The sequence below is a fragment of the Oryctolagus cuniculus genome, chromosome 7, assembly GCF_964237555.1.
Source record: "Oryctolagus cuniculus chromosome 7, mOryCun1.1, whole genome shotgun sequence".
Lineage (NCBI taxonomy): Eukaryota > Metazoa > Chordata > Mammalia > Lagomorpha > Leporidae > Oryctolagus > Oryctolagus cuniculus.
In genome coordinates, this window is record NC_091438.1 from 70204672 (window position 1) to 70223152 (window position 18481).

General features: G+C 38.8%; 1 protein-coding gene across 2 annotated transcripts in view; it reads left to right on the forward strand.

The window, feature by feature from the left end:
* Nucleotides 1–18481, forward strand: part of SASS6 (SAS-6 centriolar assembly protein) — a 42488-nt gene that overhangs the window by 16445 nt on the left and 7562 nt on the right. For both annotated transcript variants that reach the window (XM_002715837.5, XM_051857433.2), the window contains exons 8-14: nucleotides 3519–3710; nucleotides 5679–5873; nucleotides 5992–6081; nucleotides 6158–6337; nucleotides 6689–6770; nucleotides 8463–8599; nucleotides 10373–10501. In XM_002715837.5, the coding sequence (XP_002715883.1) occupies nucleotides 3519–3710; nucleotides 5679–5873; nucleotides 5992–6081; nucleotides 6158–6337; nucleotides 6689–6770; nucleotides 8463–8599; nucleotides 10373–10501 (1005 nt within the window). The remainder of the gene's footprint in view (nucleotides 1–3518; nucleotides 3711–5678; nucleotides 5874–5991; nucleotides 6082–6157; nucleotides 6338–6688; nucleotides 6771–8462; nucleotides 8600–10372; nucleotides 10502–18481) is intronic.

An 18481-nucleotide genomic window follows, 5' to 3' on the forward strand; every position in this document is an offset into this window, starting at 1 on the left:
TATTTGGGTTTGCTTTAAGTTTCACACAACATGTGTTCCATAAATTTTGATTTAGTTTTATTTATTTGTTTCTAGATTTATTTATTTGTTTGAGAGTTATAGAGAGAGACAAAGGGGCAGAGAGGGAAAGATCTTCTATTCATTGGTTTGTTCCCCAGATGGCTGCAATGGCAAGGGCTGAGCCACACCAAAGCCAATAGCTTCATCCAGGTCTCCTGTTTGTGGCAGGGGCCCAAATACCACTGCTCTTCCCAGGCCTTTAGCGGGGAGCTGGATTGGAAATGGAGCAGCCAGGACCCTAACTTGAGCCTGTATAGGATGGCAGCATTGCAGGTGGCATTTTTGCCTGCTATACCACAGTGCTGGCCCCCATAAATTTCAGTTTAGTATCAAAGAGCCAAAATGATTTTTTTAATCTAACCCTTATGTGTATAAATTAAAATGCTATACCAAGTGTTTTAATGGTGATTTTGCAGAATCTAGCATTTGTGATGCTAAGAATTGACAGTACAGTGGAAACATCCTTTATTTATCTCCTTTAATACAACTTTCCTTTTTTATTTTTTTAAACACATGTCTGGGATGTGGTTTTTGTTTTTTTTTTTTTTTTTTTTTTGGACAGGCAGAGTGGACAGTGAGAGAGAGATAGACAGAGAAAGGTCTTCCTTTTCCGTTGGTTCAACCCCCAATGGCCACTGCAGCCGGTGCACCGTGCTGATCCAAGGCTAGGAGCCAGGTGCTTCCTCCTGGTCTCCCATGCGGGTGCAGGGCCCAAAGACATGGGCCATCCTCCACTGCACTCCAGGGCCACAGCAGAGATCTGGCCTGGAAGAGGTGCAACCGGGACAGAATCCGGCGCCCCGACTGGGACTAGAATCCGGGCTGCCGGTGCCGCAGGTGGAGGATTAGCCTATTGAGCCATGGCTCCGGCCTAATACAACTTTCAAAATATGAATTCTTTAGGAACCATTGTCTTTTGTGAGATAATATTCTTAAAAAGCATTCAGGAAGAGGGTGTTGCAAAGATGTAAAATTTTCAACAGAGTTCAAGGAAATGCTAATAAATTATACTTACTGAAGACCTGTCTTTTAAGAAAGTTCTAAGGTTAGTCATCCAGGCGAATCAGAAGCCAGAAAACACATGGGGAAGTTCAGTTGACTAGGCTTATGGTAGAGAGGGCAGTCATGAAGGACAACAATGAAGGGAACAAAAAGCTGTTGCACAGTTTCGCAGAAAAGGCCAACTAGCTAGACAAAACTGCAGGAGATATGTTGGGGAGAACTGAAAGGGAGAATAAATATTCAGCATACTCATAAATAGCAGAAGGAGTTTAGAGCAAATTATATGCCTGTGAACATATAGATTACAAAACATCCCTTAGGAGGATGGAAACATGCATAAGATTTTTATTTGCCCTTCCGGAGATCAGTATCTGCACATCTTGCAAGATGAAATGAAGGTTCATAATGATTAGTCAAAATTCTGAAATCTTACAACCACTGGATAAAACCAGTTTTCTATTTTTACTGCCTTTAGCCTCTCTTGACTTCAGTGTCTATGTTAACCTTCTTGGACAGTTACTGTTAGCGTCTTTACTGGCTTGCTCTAGGTTTTTTTCTTTTCTTTATAACTTCTTTGATTTTTTTTTCCATGATTACATTTTCAGTTCTATGTGAACTCCTTCCTGTTTTATTTCTTTTACCTCATCTCTCCTTTTCAGCTTTCCAAAAATGAGGGAATTCCTAATATAGTAAAGTTTCCAAAATATTTTATGAGAGGGACACTCTCCACTAGTGGTTAAGAATTTTTAACGGGAACAAATTTGCTGCGATGCAGTTTGAGAACTTGTATAAAGCTTTATATTTGCTTACATTCTTTAAATTATAATTGATTTTAAGGAAAATTCTGATTTTTGAATATTCATACACAAATATTTATAACTGTGATAAAATAGCAAATAAGTGTTCATAATTGGCAAGAAGTTTATGAATCATGCAATAAAAATGGGATATAGTGTTGTACACTTATTAAAGTATTTGTAGAGTTTTTAATGATGAGAGAAAGTGCAAATGCCAAGAGAATAAAAGGCATGATTAAATTGTATAAATAGGTTGATCTTAATAGGTTTGAATGTATGCTCATATACTATGTGCATATGCAGAATATCAATATGGATATTTAAATAACTAGAACAGAATATTCCTAAGTACTTACTGAGTGATTCTTGAATGGGATTATATGTCTTGATTTCCTTTATTCCTTTAAGAGCATGTATAACTTTTCATCATCAGAAAAAAATGCTTTATTTTAAATAGGTAATAAGAATTTGATAGAATTCATTATGTGAACAGGTTTGTGATAGGATTCAGACAGGCACCAGAAATTATAATTAAACCATGAATTTGTTGTAGGTAAAATGCAACTACTAACTATGAAATTAGAGTAATGCAGATACCTTGCTGATTTTACAGTTTTAAGGTATCTTCTCATTATCATTCATACTCATTGTTTAAAACTAAAACTCAAACAGGGGCCTGTGTTTTATAATGGGTTGGGCTGCTGTCTGCAGTGCTGCTATCCCATATAGGTGCCATTTTGAGTCCTGGCTGCTCTGCTTTCCATCTGGCTCCCTACTGATGTGCCTAGGAAAGCAATCGAAGATGACCCAAGTCCTTGGGCCTGTGTACCCACATGGGAGACCCAGATGAAGCTCCTGGCTTCAGCCTAGCCCAGCCCTAGCTGTTGCTGCCATTTGGGAAGTGAACCAGTGGATGGAAGATTCTCTCTCTCTAACTCTACCTTTCAAATAAATTAAAAAAAAAATCTTAACTGAAAAACCAAAAACTAAATATAATGGTGTTTAAAAACAAAACTCAAAATTCTTGCTCATTCTTTTTTACACAGATTCATACTATATATACTATTTTGCGCTTTGCTTTTTTAAATTTTTTTAAGATTTACTTATTTCCTTGAAAGACATTGAGAGAGAGAGATTGATCGTCCATCAGCTGGTTCACTGCCCAAATGTCTGCAATGGCAAGGGCTAGGTCAAGCTGAAACCAGGAGCCTGGAACTCCATCTGGGTCTCCCACTTTGGTGGTGGGGGCCTAAGCACATGGACTCTGCTCCTCAGCTCTCCCAGGTGTGTTAGCAGGAAGCTGGATGAGAAGTGGAGCAGCTGGGACTCAAGCCAGTGTCCATATGGGATGCCAGCCTTGAAGGTGACAGCCCAATTTGCTATATCACAACACCAGCTCTGCAGTTTTTTTTTTTAATTAGTCATACTTCATTCTTCACTTATCTTTGCATACTATTAATTCTAAGCATTTGCGAGAAACAGATTATGAACAAGATCATGGTGATAAATTTGCCTTTGTTGACCTTCTCCTTCATGAAATCCGTAATTCAAAATAGGCTCCTTGGAAAAAAGGAAAGTCTAATAATTCTAGAGAAACTTATGATTATTTTTTGTGTTTATATGTCTGACTTTTCTTGGTGCTCTATTTTTACATAATAGGCACAGGTTCAGTATCAGCAACAGCATGAACAACAGAAAAAGGATTTAGAAATCCTCCATCAGCGAAACATCCACCAACTACAGAACAGATTGTCTGAGTTAGAAGCAACTAACAAAGACCTAACTGAAAGGAAATATAAAGGAGACGCCACTATCAGAGAACTTAAAGCAAAACTTTCTGGTGTTGAAGAGGTATTAGCCCCCCTCCCCCAGCATAAAAATGCATTTTATTTTGATCACTTCACTTTAATTTGATTAGTTTAATATTTGGTTATTTTATGTTATTATATGTTATAATTAATATATAATTAACATACATTATTCCATTTAATATTTGATTAGTTTAATATATTAATTCATCCTGGATGCCTCGCATAAATGTCCTATGGTGTTAGGGTAATCTGTTCAGACAATACACACACAAAAAAACCCTGAGAATCTGAAATCTGATAAAAAGAGTTAATTCAAGACAAAACTAAGGGAAGACTTGAATATTTTTAGTTAGGATTTTGAGGAACAATTGACTGGCATAGGACTGTGTCTTCTCAGTGCCTTTTTACCCAAGTTTTGAGATGATTAAATAAAATAATTTATGAAGTATTTGTTATTTTTGTTCTACACATGGGAGAATTGAGTAAGATAAAATAATTTCCAAGATCACACAGTAGATGAGCCGGGGTATGAATTCTTTTTTTATCTATCTATCTATCTATTTATTTATGTATTTATTATTTTGTATTTATTTGATGGAGTTAGAGAGAGAGACAGAGAGAAAGGTCTTCCTTCCGTTGGTTCACACCCCAAATGGTCGCTACAGCCGGAACTACACCGATCTGAAGCCAGGAGCCAGGTGCTTCCTCCTGGTCTCCCACGTGGGTGCAGGGGCCTGAGTACCTGGGCCATCCTTCACTGCTTTCCCAGGCCACAGCAGAGAGCTGGACTGGAAGAGGAGCAACCGGGACTAGACCCCGGTGCCCATATGGGATGCTGGTGCCACAGGCAGAGGATTAACCAAGTGAGCCATGGCGCTGGCCCCCCACTCCCGGGGTGTGAATTCAAGTTTATCTGATATCAAAGTCTGTACTCCTCAAAACCACCATGATATAACATACAAAATTATCTTTTAAAATTTTTGTTTAAAACTATCTGTAAATACTTAATACTGGACTTTTATATGCCAGCAATATTTGGGTTTGGTATTAGCTGACTGGGAGGGAACCTACTTAGAATTTTTTAAATCAATGTATATACATATAGATTTTTTTATCTGAGAAGCAGAGGAGCAGAGAGAGAGAGAGCAAGAGCGAGCAAGAGAGAGAGAGACAGGAGAGGGAGAGAGAATGAGAAGGCATGCTCCCATCTGCTGATTCACTCCCTAAGTGCCAACAATGGCCCGGACTGGGCTGAGTCAAAACCAAGAGCCAGGAACTCAGTCTAGGGCTCCCATTTGGTCGGTAGGAATCCATTACCTGTGCCACCACTGCTGCTTCCCAAGGGTCTGCATTAACAGGAAGCTGTGTTCAGGAGCTGGAGCCAGAAATCAAATCTAGAATCTATGATGTGAGACTTGAGTATCTCAACCAGTGTCTTAACTGCTAGGCTAAGCACTGTCCCTTGAAATCAGATTTTAATTGACAACTTTATCTACTTATTTTTACTTTAAAGAATAAACCAAAGGGAGATCTAGAAATGTTAACATACTTGTTGACATGGAAAGATATTTATGATGTAATGTAATACAGTGAGAAGTAGGTTGTAAAACTCAACAGTGTGACCCTTTTAAGAGAAAATTTCTGTGCATATAAGCAGAGAAAAATATTAACTGTAAATTGTGACTCTCACCCTTGGCCACCCTTGGAATCAGTTGGGGAAATAGCAGAAAATTCCCGTTATAGGTTTCTATAGATTTTAGTAATTTATTCATAAATCTGGATCACTGAATTTTCTCTTCCTGTGATTGAATTAGATGATATGAAAGTCCTTCAGAAGTTTATGGAAGACTCTCTCTTAGTATATTATAGTGTATTTTGAATCTGTAGGTTACTCATACCTTAGAGACTTTTATATTCTTCAAACATCTGAATTAGAAATAACTAGATGAGCCAACTTCACTTTTTCATAATGTGTAATACAACTTTTTTTTTTTTAACCATTCTCTAGGAGCTGCAGCGGACTAAGCAAGAAGTTCTCTCTTTGAGAAGAGAGAATTCTACACTAGATTCTGAATGCCATGAGAAAGAAAAGCATATTAATCAGCTTCAAACAAAAGTGGCAGTTTTAGAACAGGAAATCAAGGATAAAGACCAGCTTGTTTTAAGAACAAAAGAAGCATTTGATACAATCCAGGAACAAAAGGTCTACTTTAAAAATTTTCTAAACAAATTGATGATCTGATCACATTTACAAGTGCTGTTTTTCCTAAACAAACACAAGCGCTTTAATTATTTTACATGTTTTTTAACAAATATATCAGGTGGCTTTAGAAGAAAATGGTGAGAAAAATCAGGTACAGCTGGGAAAACTTGAAGCTACAATAAAATCATTGTCAGCAGAACTTCTGAAGGTTTGTTTTAAAACTTGATAGAATATTAATATTTCATTAAATTATGTAGAGATATACATGTTAAGCTGTTTTACAGGCGAATGAAATTATCAAGAAGTTACAAGGGGATCTAAAAACTCTAATGGGTAAGTTGAAACTGAAGAATACAGTTACTATTCAGCAAGAAAAACTCTTGGCTGAGAAGGAGGAAAAATTACAAAAGGAACATAAAGAATTAGAAGAGGTTGGACAGTCTCTCCGAGTTAAAGAGCAAGAGGTAGTTAATATTTTGTGATTATTCTGTTTGTAAACTATAGCAAATTTCCTCAGATGTGTCTTTCTAAAATTTTTAGTTAGAGAATGCTTTGGCTTTATTTTCTAACACAACTAGATTCAACAGAGTTAACCTATTTCAGTTTGAAAGGTCAAACACATTGTTTTACACACATATATAGTGTGTATATATATGCATCTATATATAGATACACAAATATTGCATTACATAGATGAGCTAATTCCTATATTCACATTTAGTAATATTTTAGTATTTAATTAATTAACTGTAATGTATTTTTTACATTACAAACTTTATTTTGTTTGACTTACTATGAGAATTGACATATTTCAGGTATGCAAATTACAAGAACAATTAGAAGCTACAGTTCAAAAACTTGAAGAAAGCAAACAGCTTTTAAAAAATAATGAAAAATGTAAGTATGTTATATTTTAAAATTTTATTTATTTATTTGAAAGGAAGAGGCACAGAGACAGAAAAAGAAAGAAAGCTGCCATTCACTGGGTCATTCCTTTAATGTCTGCAACAGCTGTGGCTTGGCCAGTCTCAAGCTGGGAGCCAGGAACTCAATCCAGGTCTCTCATGCAGTCAACACATGCTAGTACTTGTGTATTAGCAAGAAGCTGTAATCAGGAATGGAGCTGGTACCAAACCCAGGTACTCTGATAAGGATGTGAACTTCCTAACTGGCATCTAAGCTAGTTAGCCAAACGCCTGCCTCATATTTTTACGTAAATGAGATTTAATTTTATTGATAACAGTTTCAGGGATGGGCATTGTGCAAAGGGTTTAGCTGCTGCTTGGTATGCCCACATCCTGTAGGATTGCTGATTCATGTCCCCACTACTCTGCTTCTGATTTCACTTCCTGCAAATGCTTCTGGTAGACAGCAGATGGTGGCTCAAGTGCTTGGGCTCCTGCCACCCCTGTGGAAGACTTGGATGAAGTTCTAATCTCCTAGCTTCAGCCTAGGAGATGGCTGTTGTGAGCATTTGAGGAGTGAACCAGTAGATGGAAGATCTCTCTCTCTCTCTCTCTCTCTCTACCCCCCCCCACCTTTCTCTGCCTTTTAAGTAGATGAAGATAAGTAAACATTTTTAAATTTTTATTTTGAAATCATAATGGTGTAGATCAATCAAGATAACTGCTATATACAAATAATTTCTGCTTTAAATATATTTTTTTCTTTTTTTTTCTTTTTTGACAGGCAGAGTGGACAATGAGAGAGAGAGAGAGAGAGAGAGAAAGGTCTTCCTTTGCCGTTGGTTCACCCTCCAATGGCTGCCACGGCCGGCGTGCTGCGGCCGGCACACCGCGCTGATCCTGATCCGATGGCAGGAGCCAGGTGCTTATCCTGGTCTCCCATGGGGTGCAGGGCCCAAGCACTCGGGCCATCCTCCACTGCGCTCCCTGGCCACAGCAGAGAGCTGGCCTGGAAGAGGGGCAACCGGGTCAGAATCCGGTGCCCTGACCGGGACTAGAACCCGGTGTGCCGGCACCGCAAGGCGGAGGATTAGCCTAGTGAGCTGCGGCGCTGGCTAAATATATTTTTAATTCCTTTGCTATAGTAAGTTATATTATCTACCCTATAGAACACTTACCATTATAAAGAACACTTTATTGATATCCCAAAATTGAAAGTGTTGAAAATATTAATTGAACTTGCTGTTTAAATATTCCCTATCTCCTTTGTAAAAATTGCTGTTTACATAATATTAGTAACATTAGTTATTTGAAATGAAAGTAAAAAATTAAGCTTTTAACTAACATTTTCTTAGTTCCTGGAACTGAGAATCAGACATAAGATTATGATCTTTAAATAAACTGTAAGATACTGTTGTGGTGGCAAAAACTTTCAAAGAGATGCTTGAGTAGCAGAAATACATGCTTCTGGGAATAATAGAGTAAGGAGTTCTATGGGGCAGTTGCAAAAATAACAACCTTGAATGAAAAAAGTAGGTGAACCTGGGTTATTCTCCTGGGATATGAGATAGTTGTAAAAAACTCAAAATTTTAAAAAATGCTAATATAACTTTTAACTCTTTAAAATGATTAGGAAAATATAAACAGTGAATAAAGTACTTTGTTTCTTATTCTTTTATTTAAGTAATCACATGGTTAAATAAAGAACTAAATGAAAATCAGTTAGTGAGAAAGCAAGATGTATTGGGATCTTCTACAACTCCACCTGTACATTCTAATAGCAGTACAATCAGAAGTGGAATTTCTCCTAACCTGAATGTGGTAAGATTTAATATAAGATGTGAATAATCTTAGTGAATATTCTAAAACAACAGTTTTCTCTGATTGTTAGGAAGTCTCAATGTTTTAAAGTCCTGGTACTAGTACAAACTGTAGCTCTATAATTATTTATCACTGAAGTAGAGTTGAAGTTGTTGTAGGCAATAGGACAGAGGCATACTTGCTGTTAACAAAGAGGCTGTATTTCAAGGGCTCACTTCTTTTAAGTCTTTAATAGATATAGAAATCATTTAGTACAAACTAAAGTAATGCCAAATTCTGTAAAACACACAGATGTGCATGCATAGGCATACATGCACAATGTTTAAGAAACTACAGGAACAGAGAATTCAGAGTTTAGACTCAAGTTTGGAACTATGAGGGAAAAAGCCTAACAGATTCTATGAGGGGAAAAAAAAAAAGTAAAGCCCTATTAGCAGGCTTGTTAGTTCTAGGTTCTAGAAGAAACTGGTCATGAAATACAAGTTTCTAGCTCCTGGGACCAGGTCTTTTGCTTTTTCCTTCCAAGTAAGGGGGGGAAGATTAGAAAAGCAGCTCCTTCCATCCAAAAGGTGGCCTGGTACTATCAGATGGTTAGGGCTTGGTCATAGTAAGAGCTTGTCTAGAATTCACAGGTAGGCCTCGGAACTCTCTTGTTGAACATAACAGTTTCACAGAAGATTGACATCAGACAAGGTCAGTCTGTAACTGTGATGAATCAGGACAAAAAGACCACTCCATAATCATGTCTGAACACAGACAAAAATACGAACATTACCAAACCACAAAAATAGCCAGGCATCCTTCTATCATGACTAATGTGAGTTGCTGCTACTTCTGTCCCAAATACAGCTTTGGCCTTAATGCCTTCTTCCTGCCTTGTTATATAGGATGTATTTAGATAACAGGTCACACATTGATCCTTACTTCCTGATAGCTTCCAATCCACAGCAAAGTCCTACAGTCCTAAACTTACATTAATTCACCTAACATGTGCTTAAATCTAATTAACAAGTTCCTACTAACTCTGCTTACTGAGACCTGTCTGTGCAGTCTACTTTGTTGCAAGGAACAGTAAACCCAGCTTGTATACTACAGGAATGTTCCTTGTGCTCTTTGGCTGGGAGGCGTTGGCAGAGGGCTTAAAATTTTGATGCCTAATTGAAGTTTTAATCTAGTCTGATGAATCAGATAGTACTAGATGTCTGAAGAAGGGGTAGGATTATTGCTAAATTGGGAAAAATTGTGGAAAGGATTGCCTGGGGCTAAATAGCAAACTTGAAAAAACTTAACGAGCTTAACCCTGAATGATGATAAATAGCCACTGGTATTATGACAGTGGTTAATGGTGAGTCCACTATTTCGAAAATTAGAGGGAATGCAAATAATTGTCTCAATTAGTTCATTTGGGAACACTGATCTTGTTTTTACTCAGTCTGGCAGAAAATTATGACTGACGTACGGATCTGTGACTCCGCCCTGTCCCTCTTCTCCCTGTTTTGGAAGCCTGGAGTGAACCAAGATTATTCAGAAGTCTGTTTTTTAACTCAGTTGAAAGGAATGGCCAGTTGTTTGTTATAGCCAAGCTTGCACAGCCACTTTGAAAGGCCCTATGTCCTAAGAAGTATCCCTGCCTTGTGCTAGGTATTAAAGCAGAATTTTCTAGTCTTAAAAATAGTGTTCTTAACTGTTAGTTATTATACTAGATGGTAATGCTTCCTGGATCAGCAAATATTATTTAGAATTAATTTCTTATTCTTATGTTTTCATTTTTAGGTTGATGGTAGACTTACCTACCCAAGCTGTGGGATTGGTTATCCTGTCTCTTCTGCATTTACATTTCAGAATGCCTTTCCTCATCCAATATCTGCCAAAAATACCATCCACCCAGTTTCAGGACCAAAGGTAGCCAAATTAATTAATACTTCTTAACTGTATATATAGCAACTTATTAGCATATAGGTATTTTTCACTTCTTTTTTTTATTTGAAAATCAGAGTTAAACACAGAGAAGGAGAGGCAGGGAGAGAGAGAGGTCTTCCATCCACTGGTGCACTCCCCAATTGGCTGCAATGGCCAGAACTGCGTCAATCCGAAGCCAGGAGCCAAGAGCTTCTTTGTAGTCTCCCACGCAGGTGCAGGGGCCCAAGGGCTTGGGCCATCTTCTCTTGCTTTCTTAGGCCATAGTAGAGAGCCGGATTGGAAGTGGAGCAGCCAGGACTTGAACCAGCACCCATATGGGATGCCAGCACTGCAGGCGGCAGCTTTACCCACTGTGCCACAGCACCGGCCCATATTTTTCACTTCTTAAAAATTAATTTCTTTTTTAGACTAGTTGTTAAGTATTAGATAAATACATTCCTAAGGAGTCAGCATTGCCGTGCAGGGGGTTGAGTTGCCACTTGTGAAGCTGGCATCCATTAACACAGTCTTATCACAGTGCCATTTTGAGTCCCCACTGCTGTACTTCCAATCTAGCTCCCTGCTAACACACCTGGGGAGGCAGCAGAAGATGACCAAAGTGTTAGACCTCTGCTACCCCTGTGTGAGACCCAGATGGAGTTCTGCTTCCTGTTTTTTACGTGGCCTGGCTCTGGCTGTTTGACTATTTGGGGAGTGAAAAAGTGGATGGAAGATCTCTCTGTTTCTCAATCTCTCCCTCTGTGTCTGTCACTCTGCCTTTCAAATAAATAAACATATAAGTACAATTCCTGAATATCTAGAATATACATATATCCTTAGAGAAAATATTGTGTGCACTATTTGTTTCTATAGTCCCTGTAATTTATAAAAGTCGATATAGTTTCTGCTTAAACTTCATTAATTTATTGTTTGTTTTTTTTTTTTTAAAGATTTATTGTATTTATTTGAAAGGCAGAGTTACAGAGAGGGATAGAGAGAGACAGAGAGACAGAGATCTTCCATCCTCTGGTTCACTCCCCAGATGGCCTCAGTGGCCAGGACTAGGCCAGTCTGAAGCCAGGAGCCAGCAGCTTCTTCCAGATCTCCCTCGTGGGTGTAGGGGCCCAAGCACTTGGGTCTTCTTCCGATACTTTTCCTAGGCCATTAACAAGGAGCTTAGATTTATATAGTACTTAGATTTATATAGTACTTTCCTACATATTATTATTTTGTATTTAGATTAATTTAGTCTACCTGTTCAGTAACTTTTCATTTTCAATCCCAACATCAGGTCCAAGTTGACTTTTCCCTAAACTGCAAAGACAATTAAGTATTTATGAAAAAGGATATTTTATAAAAGATATAATTGAGGCCTTGGAAATTACTATTATAAACTTTTTATCAAGTTAAGTCTGGGCTGTAATAAAAATAAGTTATTTTTGTTTCTTAGGCATGTGCTTCTTTTAGCCATATCCTTATTATCATCTGGAGCTGTTGAAAATTCTGAATGAAATGAGAAGCTGAGTTTGCTTAGAATGCCTTGTCTAAAGAGTATTTATAAGCCTTAAATTGGCTCTTCTTAAATTTTTTATTTAGAATAAATGGGTATGTGCATTCAAAGTATTATTGTTTTATAATAAATATTAGTATACTCAAGCATGTTTACAATCTTGGTTTCAGCTTTTTCTTGAAAATTATTGAATATAAGGCTGTTTTTACTTTAAACAACTTTCTAGGTTTATCTATAATATCCAGATACTATAAATTGTTGCCTAGTTGATAGGACCAAATATGATTTATGTTTTTTCTTAAAGGTCTTCTGTAATCAGAATATTGTTCTTAAAAATTTTCTTAAACATAGAAGCAAAACTTTTGCTATTTCTTATATCATGATCTCTATATTCTTTTGATCATGTAGCCCTAATAATAAAAAGAAAGTGATCACAATTAGCATGAATCTTCAATACATGAATGTTTGTGAATTTTGTGCATATACTACTATATTAGATACATTATAACTTAGTCGTTAAGAGTGTGATATAGGGGCCAGCGCTGTGGCTCACTTGGTTAATCATCCACCTGTGGCACCAGCATCCCATATGGGTGCCAGGTTCTAGTCCAAGTTGCTCCTCTTCCAGTCCAGCTCTCTGCTGTGGCCCGGGAGGGCAGTGGAAGATGGCCTAAGTGCTTGGGTCCCTGCACCCGCATGGGAGACCAGGAAGAAGCACCTGGCTCCTGGCTTCGGATCGCCGTAGCTCCGGCCATAGTGGCCATTTGGGGGGCTGAACCAACGGAAGGAAGAAAAAAAAAGATCCCTCTTTCTCCCTTTCTCCCCTTCTCTCCCCTCCCACTATTAAAAAAAAAAAAGTGTGATATAAAAAACACAGTGGAATATAATATGATTTATTTTTTTATTTATATAAAGGAGACAAATTTCATGTATTTCATATGCACAGTTTTAAAAACATAATGATGCTTCCTACCCAACCCTCCTTCCATCCTTTGCTCCTACCTGCCTTCCTCCTTCTTTATTTTTCTTTTAATTTTTGCAATGACATATTTTTAACCTACTTTATAATCAAAAGCTTAACCCTGTACTAAATAAAGAATTCAAGTAGTTAAGTAGAAAAACCACTGTTTCTCAGGAATATAGACAAGGACTAAAAGCAATAATCTAATCTCCAAATGTCAATTTCATTCATATATATTGCTTTTTTTGTTCCCTATATATTTGCTACCACAAATCGAAGAAAACATGGTATTTGTCTTATGGGGACTGGCTTATTTCACTAGGATAATGGTCTCTAGTTATAGATTTCCTTGGTTCTTTGTGGAGTGATTTGTTTTTATTGTATTCTGAATCTTTGAGTATTATGAGATTCTAGATCTTGTTAAATCCTAAGGAGAAAGCAATGTTTTTAAAAATAGCAGTCTTCTCTGGTTCCACTTTTTTTGTTTATTTAATTTGAAAGGCAGAGTTACAGACAAAAGAAAGGGACAGAGAAGAGAGAGGTCTTCCATCTTCTGGTTCATTTCCCAAATGGCCAGAACTCCTGGAGCTGGACCAATCAAGCCAGGAGCCAGGAGCTTCCAGTCTTCCACATGGGTGCAGGGGCCAAGCACTTGGACCATCTTCCACTGCTTTCCTAGGCCATTAGCAGAGTGCAGCCAGGACTCGAACTGGTGCCCATACGGGATCCCAGCGGCACAAACCTACTGCACTGCAGCGCCAGCCCCACGAATTCTGATTTGCCTTCAGTAGACTTGCTCCAGTGTTAGTTTACTTTTCCAGAAGTTTGCCTTGCCATTTGGAGTTGTCCCAAGTGTGCACTTTGCAGGGTCTGTTCTATGACCTGATCAGTGGTTACCTTATCATATGGTCCATTTCCCAAAGCCTTTGATAAGCTGATTAGGTTGAGATCTTGCAAGTGGAATTTGTAAGTGAGCCCAGGAGTTTATAGATCATCTGTGGGTTCTCTTTCTTGTGTTCCTCTCCATGATTTCTGTCAAATTTTCTAGATTCCTGGGGCCCCCCTTCCTGATCCTCTGGATAAAAAGCAGAAGCTTAGGTTCTCCTTCTCTGTCACCTGGTCGCTGTACCTGTGTCTTTGTCTAGTGCCAAACAGTAGGAGGACGAAGTTAAAAAGTAATGAGGATTTGGCCCGTGCTCATAAGACCATAGTGCCTTTGATTGGAGAGCATGATTCCTTTCCTTCAGAACTGTAGTCTGTTGGCTGCTGTAGCTATCACCATTGCGTCTGGATTGGGACAGAAGATAACAAAATAAAAAGGGGATTTTCCACACTGTCTTTGCCCCTTAGGAGTTCTTTTTTCTTCTCAAGAATAGAAAGAGGAATCTACCTTGATCCTGGTTTTCTTCTAATTAGTACTTACCGGAAGTATCATTTTGTGTCCTTTTACCAGTTTGTATCTATATTTAAGTTGAATTTCTTTTAGATAATCTATAAATGTCTCTTACAGTTTTATCCATTCTGACATTGTATTAGAAAATTTAAAATGTGGTATTTATAAGATTTATTGTCTTGTTCTTTGTTTTTTGTGTGTCCTGTCTGTTCCTTGTGCGTCCCGCTTTCTGCTTGCCTTCTTTCCAATTGTTTATTCTATTTTATTTCCCATTTTATATTTACTTTTGATTTTGTGTTATTTGTGTTTGCTGAAGTCTACAGTGTACATTTTCGTGTTATAATCTACCTTCAACTAATACTATTTCCCACATGAAACAAGAACCTTGTAATAATATTCTTCTGTTTTCTCCCTCCTCTCCTTCTGCTCATATTGTCAAAATTTTACTTCCATATTTGTTGTAAATACAACCTATTTTTCTTTTGCTTTAAACAGTTTTTAAAGAAACGAGGCAATAATCAAGAGTCTTTGGCCTACCATTACATTTACTGTTTACACACTATTCCTTTGTGTTGGTCTAAGTTTTATTTTATTTTCTTTATTTTTTAAAAGATTTATTTATTTATTTGAAAGGCAGGGGTATAGAGAGGCAGAGGCAGAGAGAGATATCCATCCACTGGTTCACTCCCCAAGTGGCTGAAACAGTCGGAGTTGGGCCTTTCTGAAGCCAGGAGCCAGGAGCTTCCTTCAGGTCTCCCACCCACACAGGTGCAGGGGTGCAAGACTTGGGCCATCCTCCACTGCTTTCCCAGGCCATAGCAGAGAGCTGGATCAGAAGTGGAGCAGCCGGGTCTTTAACTGTTGCCCATATGGGATGCCAGTGCTGCAGGCAGAGGCTTTACCTGCTGTGCCCCAGCGCCGGCCCCAGGTTTAGGTTTTAATCTGGTGTAATTTTACTTTCTCCTCAGTAACTTTTTTTAAAAAAAAGATACTTTACGTATTTATTTGAAAGGCAGAATGACAGAAAGAAAGGTAGATCAATCTTCTATCTACGGGTTTACTCCTCAAATGGCCACAACATCCAGGTCTCAGCCAGGCTAAAGCCAGGAGCCAGGAAATCCATCCCATTCTCCCACAAAGGTGACAGGGACCCAACTACTTGGACCATCATCTACTGCTTTCTCGGGTACATTAGCAGGAAGCTATATTGGAATTAGAGTAGCTAGGACTTGATCCAGAACTCCAAAATGGGATGCTGGCACCACAAGCCAGGGCTTACCCTATTGCACCATAGCTCATGTCCCCTCTTCTCAGTAAGATTTCTTGCAGTGTAGGTCTGTGAGAAATGAACTTTTCCTTCATTTTTCCCATTATTTTTTTTATTTTATTATTATTTTAGATTTTATTTATTTGAGAGTAGAGTTACAGACAGAGAGAGGGAGAGACCGAGAGAAAGGTCTTCATCCACTGGTTCACTCTCCAAATGGCCACAGTGGGGGGAGCTGGGCCAATCCAAAGCCAGGAGCTTCTTCTGGGTCTCCCACGTGGGTGCAGGAGCCCAGCACTTGGGGCATCTTCTACTGCTTTCCCAGGCCATAGCAGAGAGCTGGATTGGAAGAGGAGCAGCTGGCACATGATCCAGCACCCATATGGGATGACAGTGTCATAGGCGAAGGCTTACCCTACTACACAACAGCACCAGCCCCTATGCTTTTATTTTTACCTCATTTTCTCCGTATACAGGGTTGTAGGTAAGTTTTATTTTTTTTTTCTTCTCTGAATTTGAAGAAGTCAGTCTGTTATTGCTTGGATTGAATCGTTTCTAACAGGATAAGACTAGTCATGTTTATCACTCTCTGGGTGCTTTTAAGAAATATCTTTTTTATTGATTCAGTAGCTTAGTTATGTTCTTGGATGTGGTACATGTCTATCATTATCCTCATGGGGTTTTTTTGAGGTTCTCCACTTGGTGGAGTTCTGTTTTTTTTGTAATCTGTTTTGGAGTTCTGGTTTTTTTTGTAATCTGTTTAAGAGGATCTGATCCTTATTATTTCTTCACTTTTTCTGTTATTTTCTCCCTTTTCTGTATTCCAATTATACATGGCTGGCCACATGATTATTGCATTGAGACTGTCCCTTTATTTCATTATTATTTCTCAATTTTGTATAGATTCTAAAGCTGTGCCTTAAAGTTCACTAATTGTTTTTTCTGCAGTGTCTAATATTTTGAATATTGTATCTCTATAATTTCCATTTTTCTCCTTCTTAAAAAGATTTATTTATTCAAGATTTTATTTTGGAAGTCAGTGTTATAGAGACAGAGAGAGAGATGGGGAGAGAGAGAGAGAGATCTTCCATTCGCTAGTTCACTCTCCAAATGGTCAGCATTATGAGAGGCTGAAGCCAGGAGCAAGGTGCTTCTTTCAGGTCTCTCATTGGGTGCAGGGACCCAAGCACTTGGGCCATCCTCTGCTGCTTTCTTTGGCCATTAGCAGGGAGCCAGATCAGAAGGGGAGCAACTGGGACTCAAACCTGTGCCCATCTGGGATGCTAGCATCGGCGGTGGTGGCTTAACTCACTGTGTCAACAATGCCAACCCCTGTTTGTTTGTTTGTTTACTTATTTGAAAGTGTCAGAGAGATGGGGAGAGAGAAAGAGATATCTTTCATCTACTAGTTCACTCCCCAGATGGCCACAACAGCCAGGGATAGGCCAGGCTGAAGCCAGGAGTCAGGAATTTCATCCAGATATCCCACACCGGTAACAGGGGCCAAGCACTTGGCCATCATCTGCTGCCTTTCCAGACTCATTAGCAGGAAGTTGGATCAAATGCAGAGCAGCTAGGACCAACAGCCAGTATTCTGATGTCTGTTGCCCGCATTACAAGCTAATGGCTTAACCCACGGCACCACAATGTTGATATACATAAAATACAATTGAGTCATTGTTCCATAATTCAGTCATTTCTGGCTGTTTCTATTGATTGACTTATATTTGACTCTGCTCTAGTAATTTTGAGAAGATGTGGAACACTTCTATCTACTGGGTTACTCCCCCAAATGACTAATAGCTAAGGGCTGGGCCAGCCTAAAACCAAGCGTCCAGAACTGAATTCAGGTCCTCTGGGGGAGCGGCAGGCATCCAAGTACTTCAGCGATGATCTGCTGCCTCCCAGTGTATGGACTGGCAGGAAGCTAAACTTGGAAGCAGAGCCAGGACTCAAACCGAGGCACTCTGATAGGGATACCAGTGTCTGAAGTGGCATTTTAACCTCGGTGATAAGTACCTGCCCCACGTACGTGTTTTCCTGTAAGGTATATTAAAATCAGTTTGTCTTGCTTTAAAGTATCACATTTGTGGGGCAGATGTTTGCCTTGTGGTAAAGACCATTGTTAGGACTCCTGTGTCCCACATCAGAGTGCCTGGGTTCCATTCCTGGCTTTGGCTTTCTGCTTCCCACTTCTGCTGTTGGGAATGCTGAGAGGCAGCAGTGAAGGATCAACTAGTTGGGCTCCTGCTACCTCTGTAGGAGACCTGGATCAAGTTACAGGCTCCTTGCTCTGCTGTGCCCATTTCCACCGTTGTGTACGCTTGAGAAGTGAATCAGCAGAAAGGAGCTCTTTTTCAAATAAAGGAGTAAAAAGCAAATTTAATTCTATTTGTACATAATGCTATCATGCTAAGAATAGATTAATATAAGGAGAACGATCCTTTTACATTATTTAATCTCAATAGTTAAATATAACAGCATATATCTTTCTAATTTATAATTTTATCATATGAAGCCAGCATGTGCCTATTCCTATTTTGAGTTTTTACCATAAATGGATTTTTGTTGTTGTTTTGTCTTTTCTGTTTGTATAGAAAAATAAATTTTTAAAAATTATTCTTTGAAAAGCAGAAACATGGAGAGAAACAGCTGCCATCACTGTTTCACTCTTCAAATGCCGGCAGTGGTCAGAGGTGGGCCAAAGACAGGAGATGGAAACACTGAGGTCTCTTGCATGGCAGAGACCCAGTCCAATCCCTTGAGCTTCCCTGTTGCTTCCCAGGATCCATACTGTTAGGAAGCTGGAATTGGAGTAATCCAACCCAGGGACTTCAGTGTGGGATGCAGGC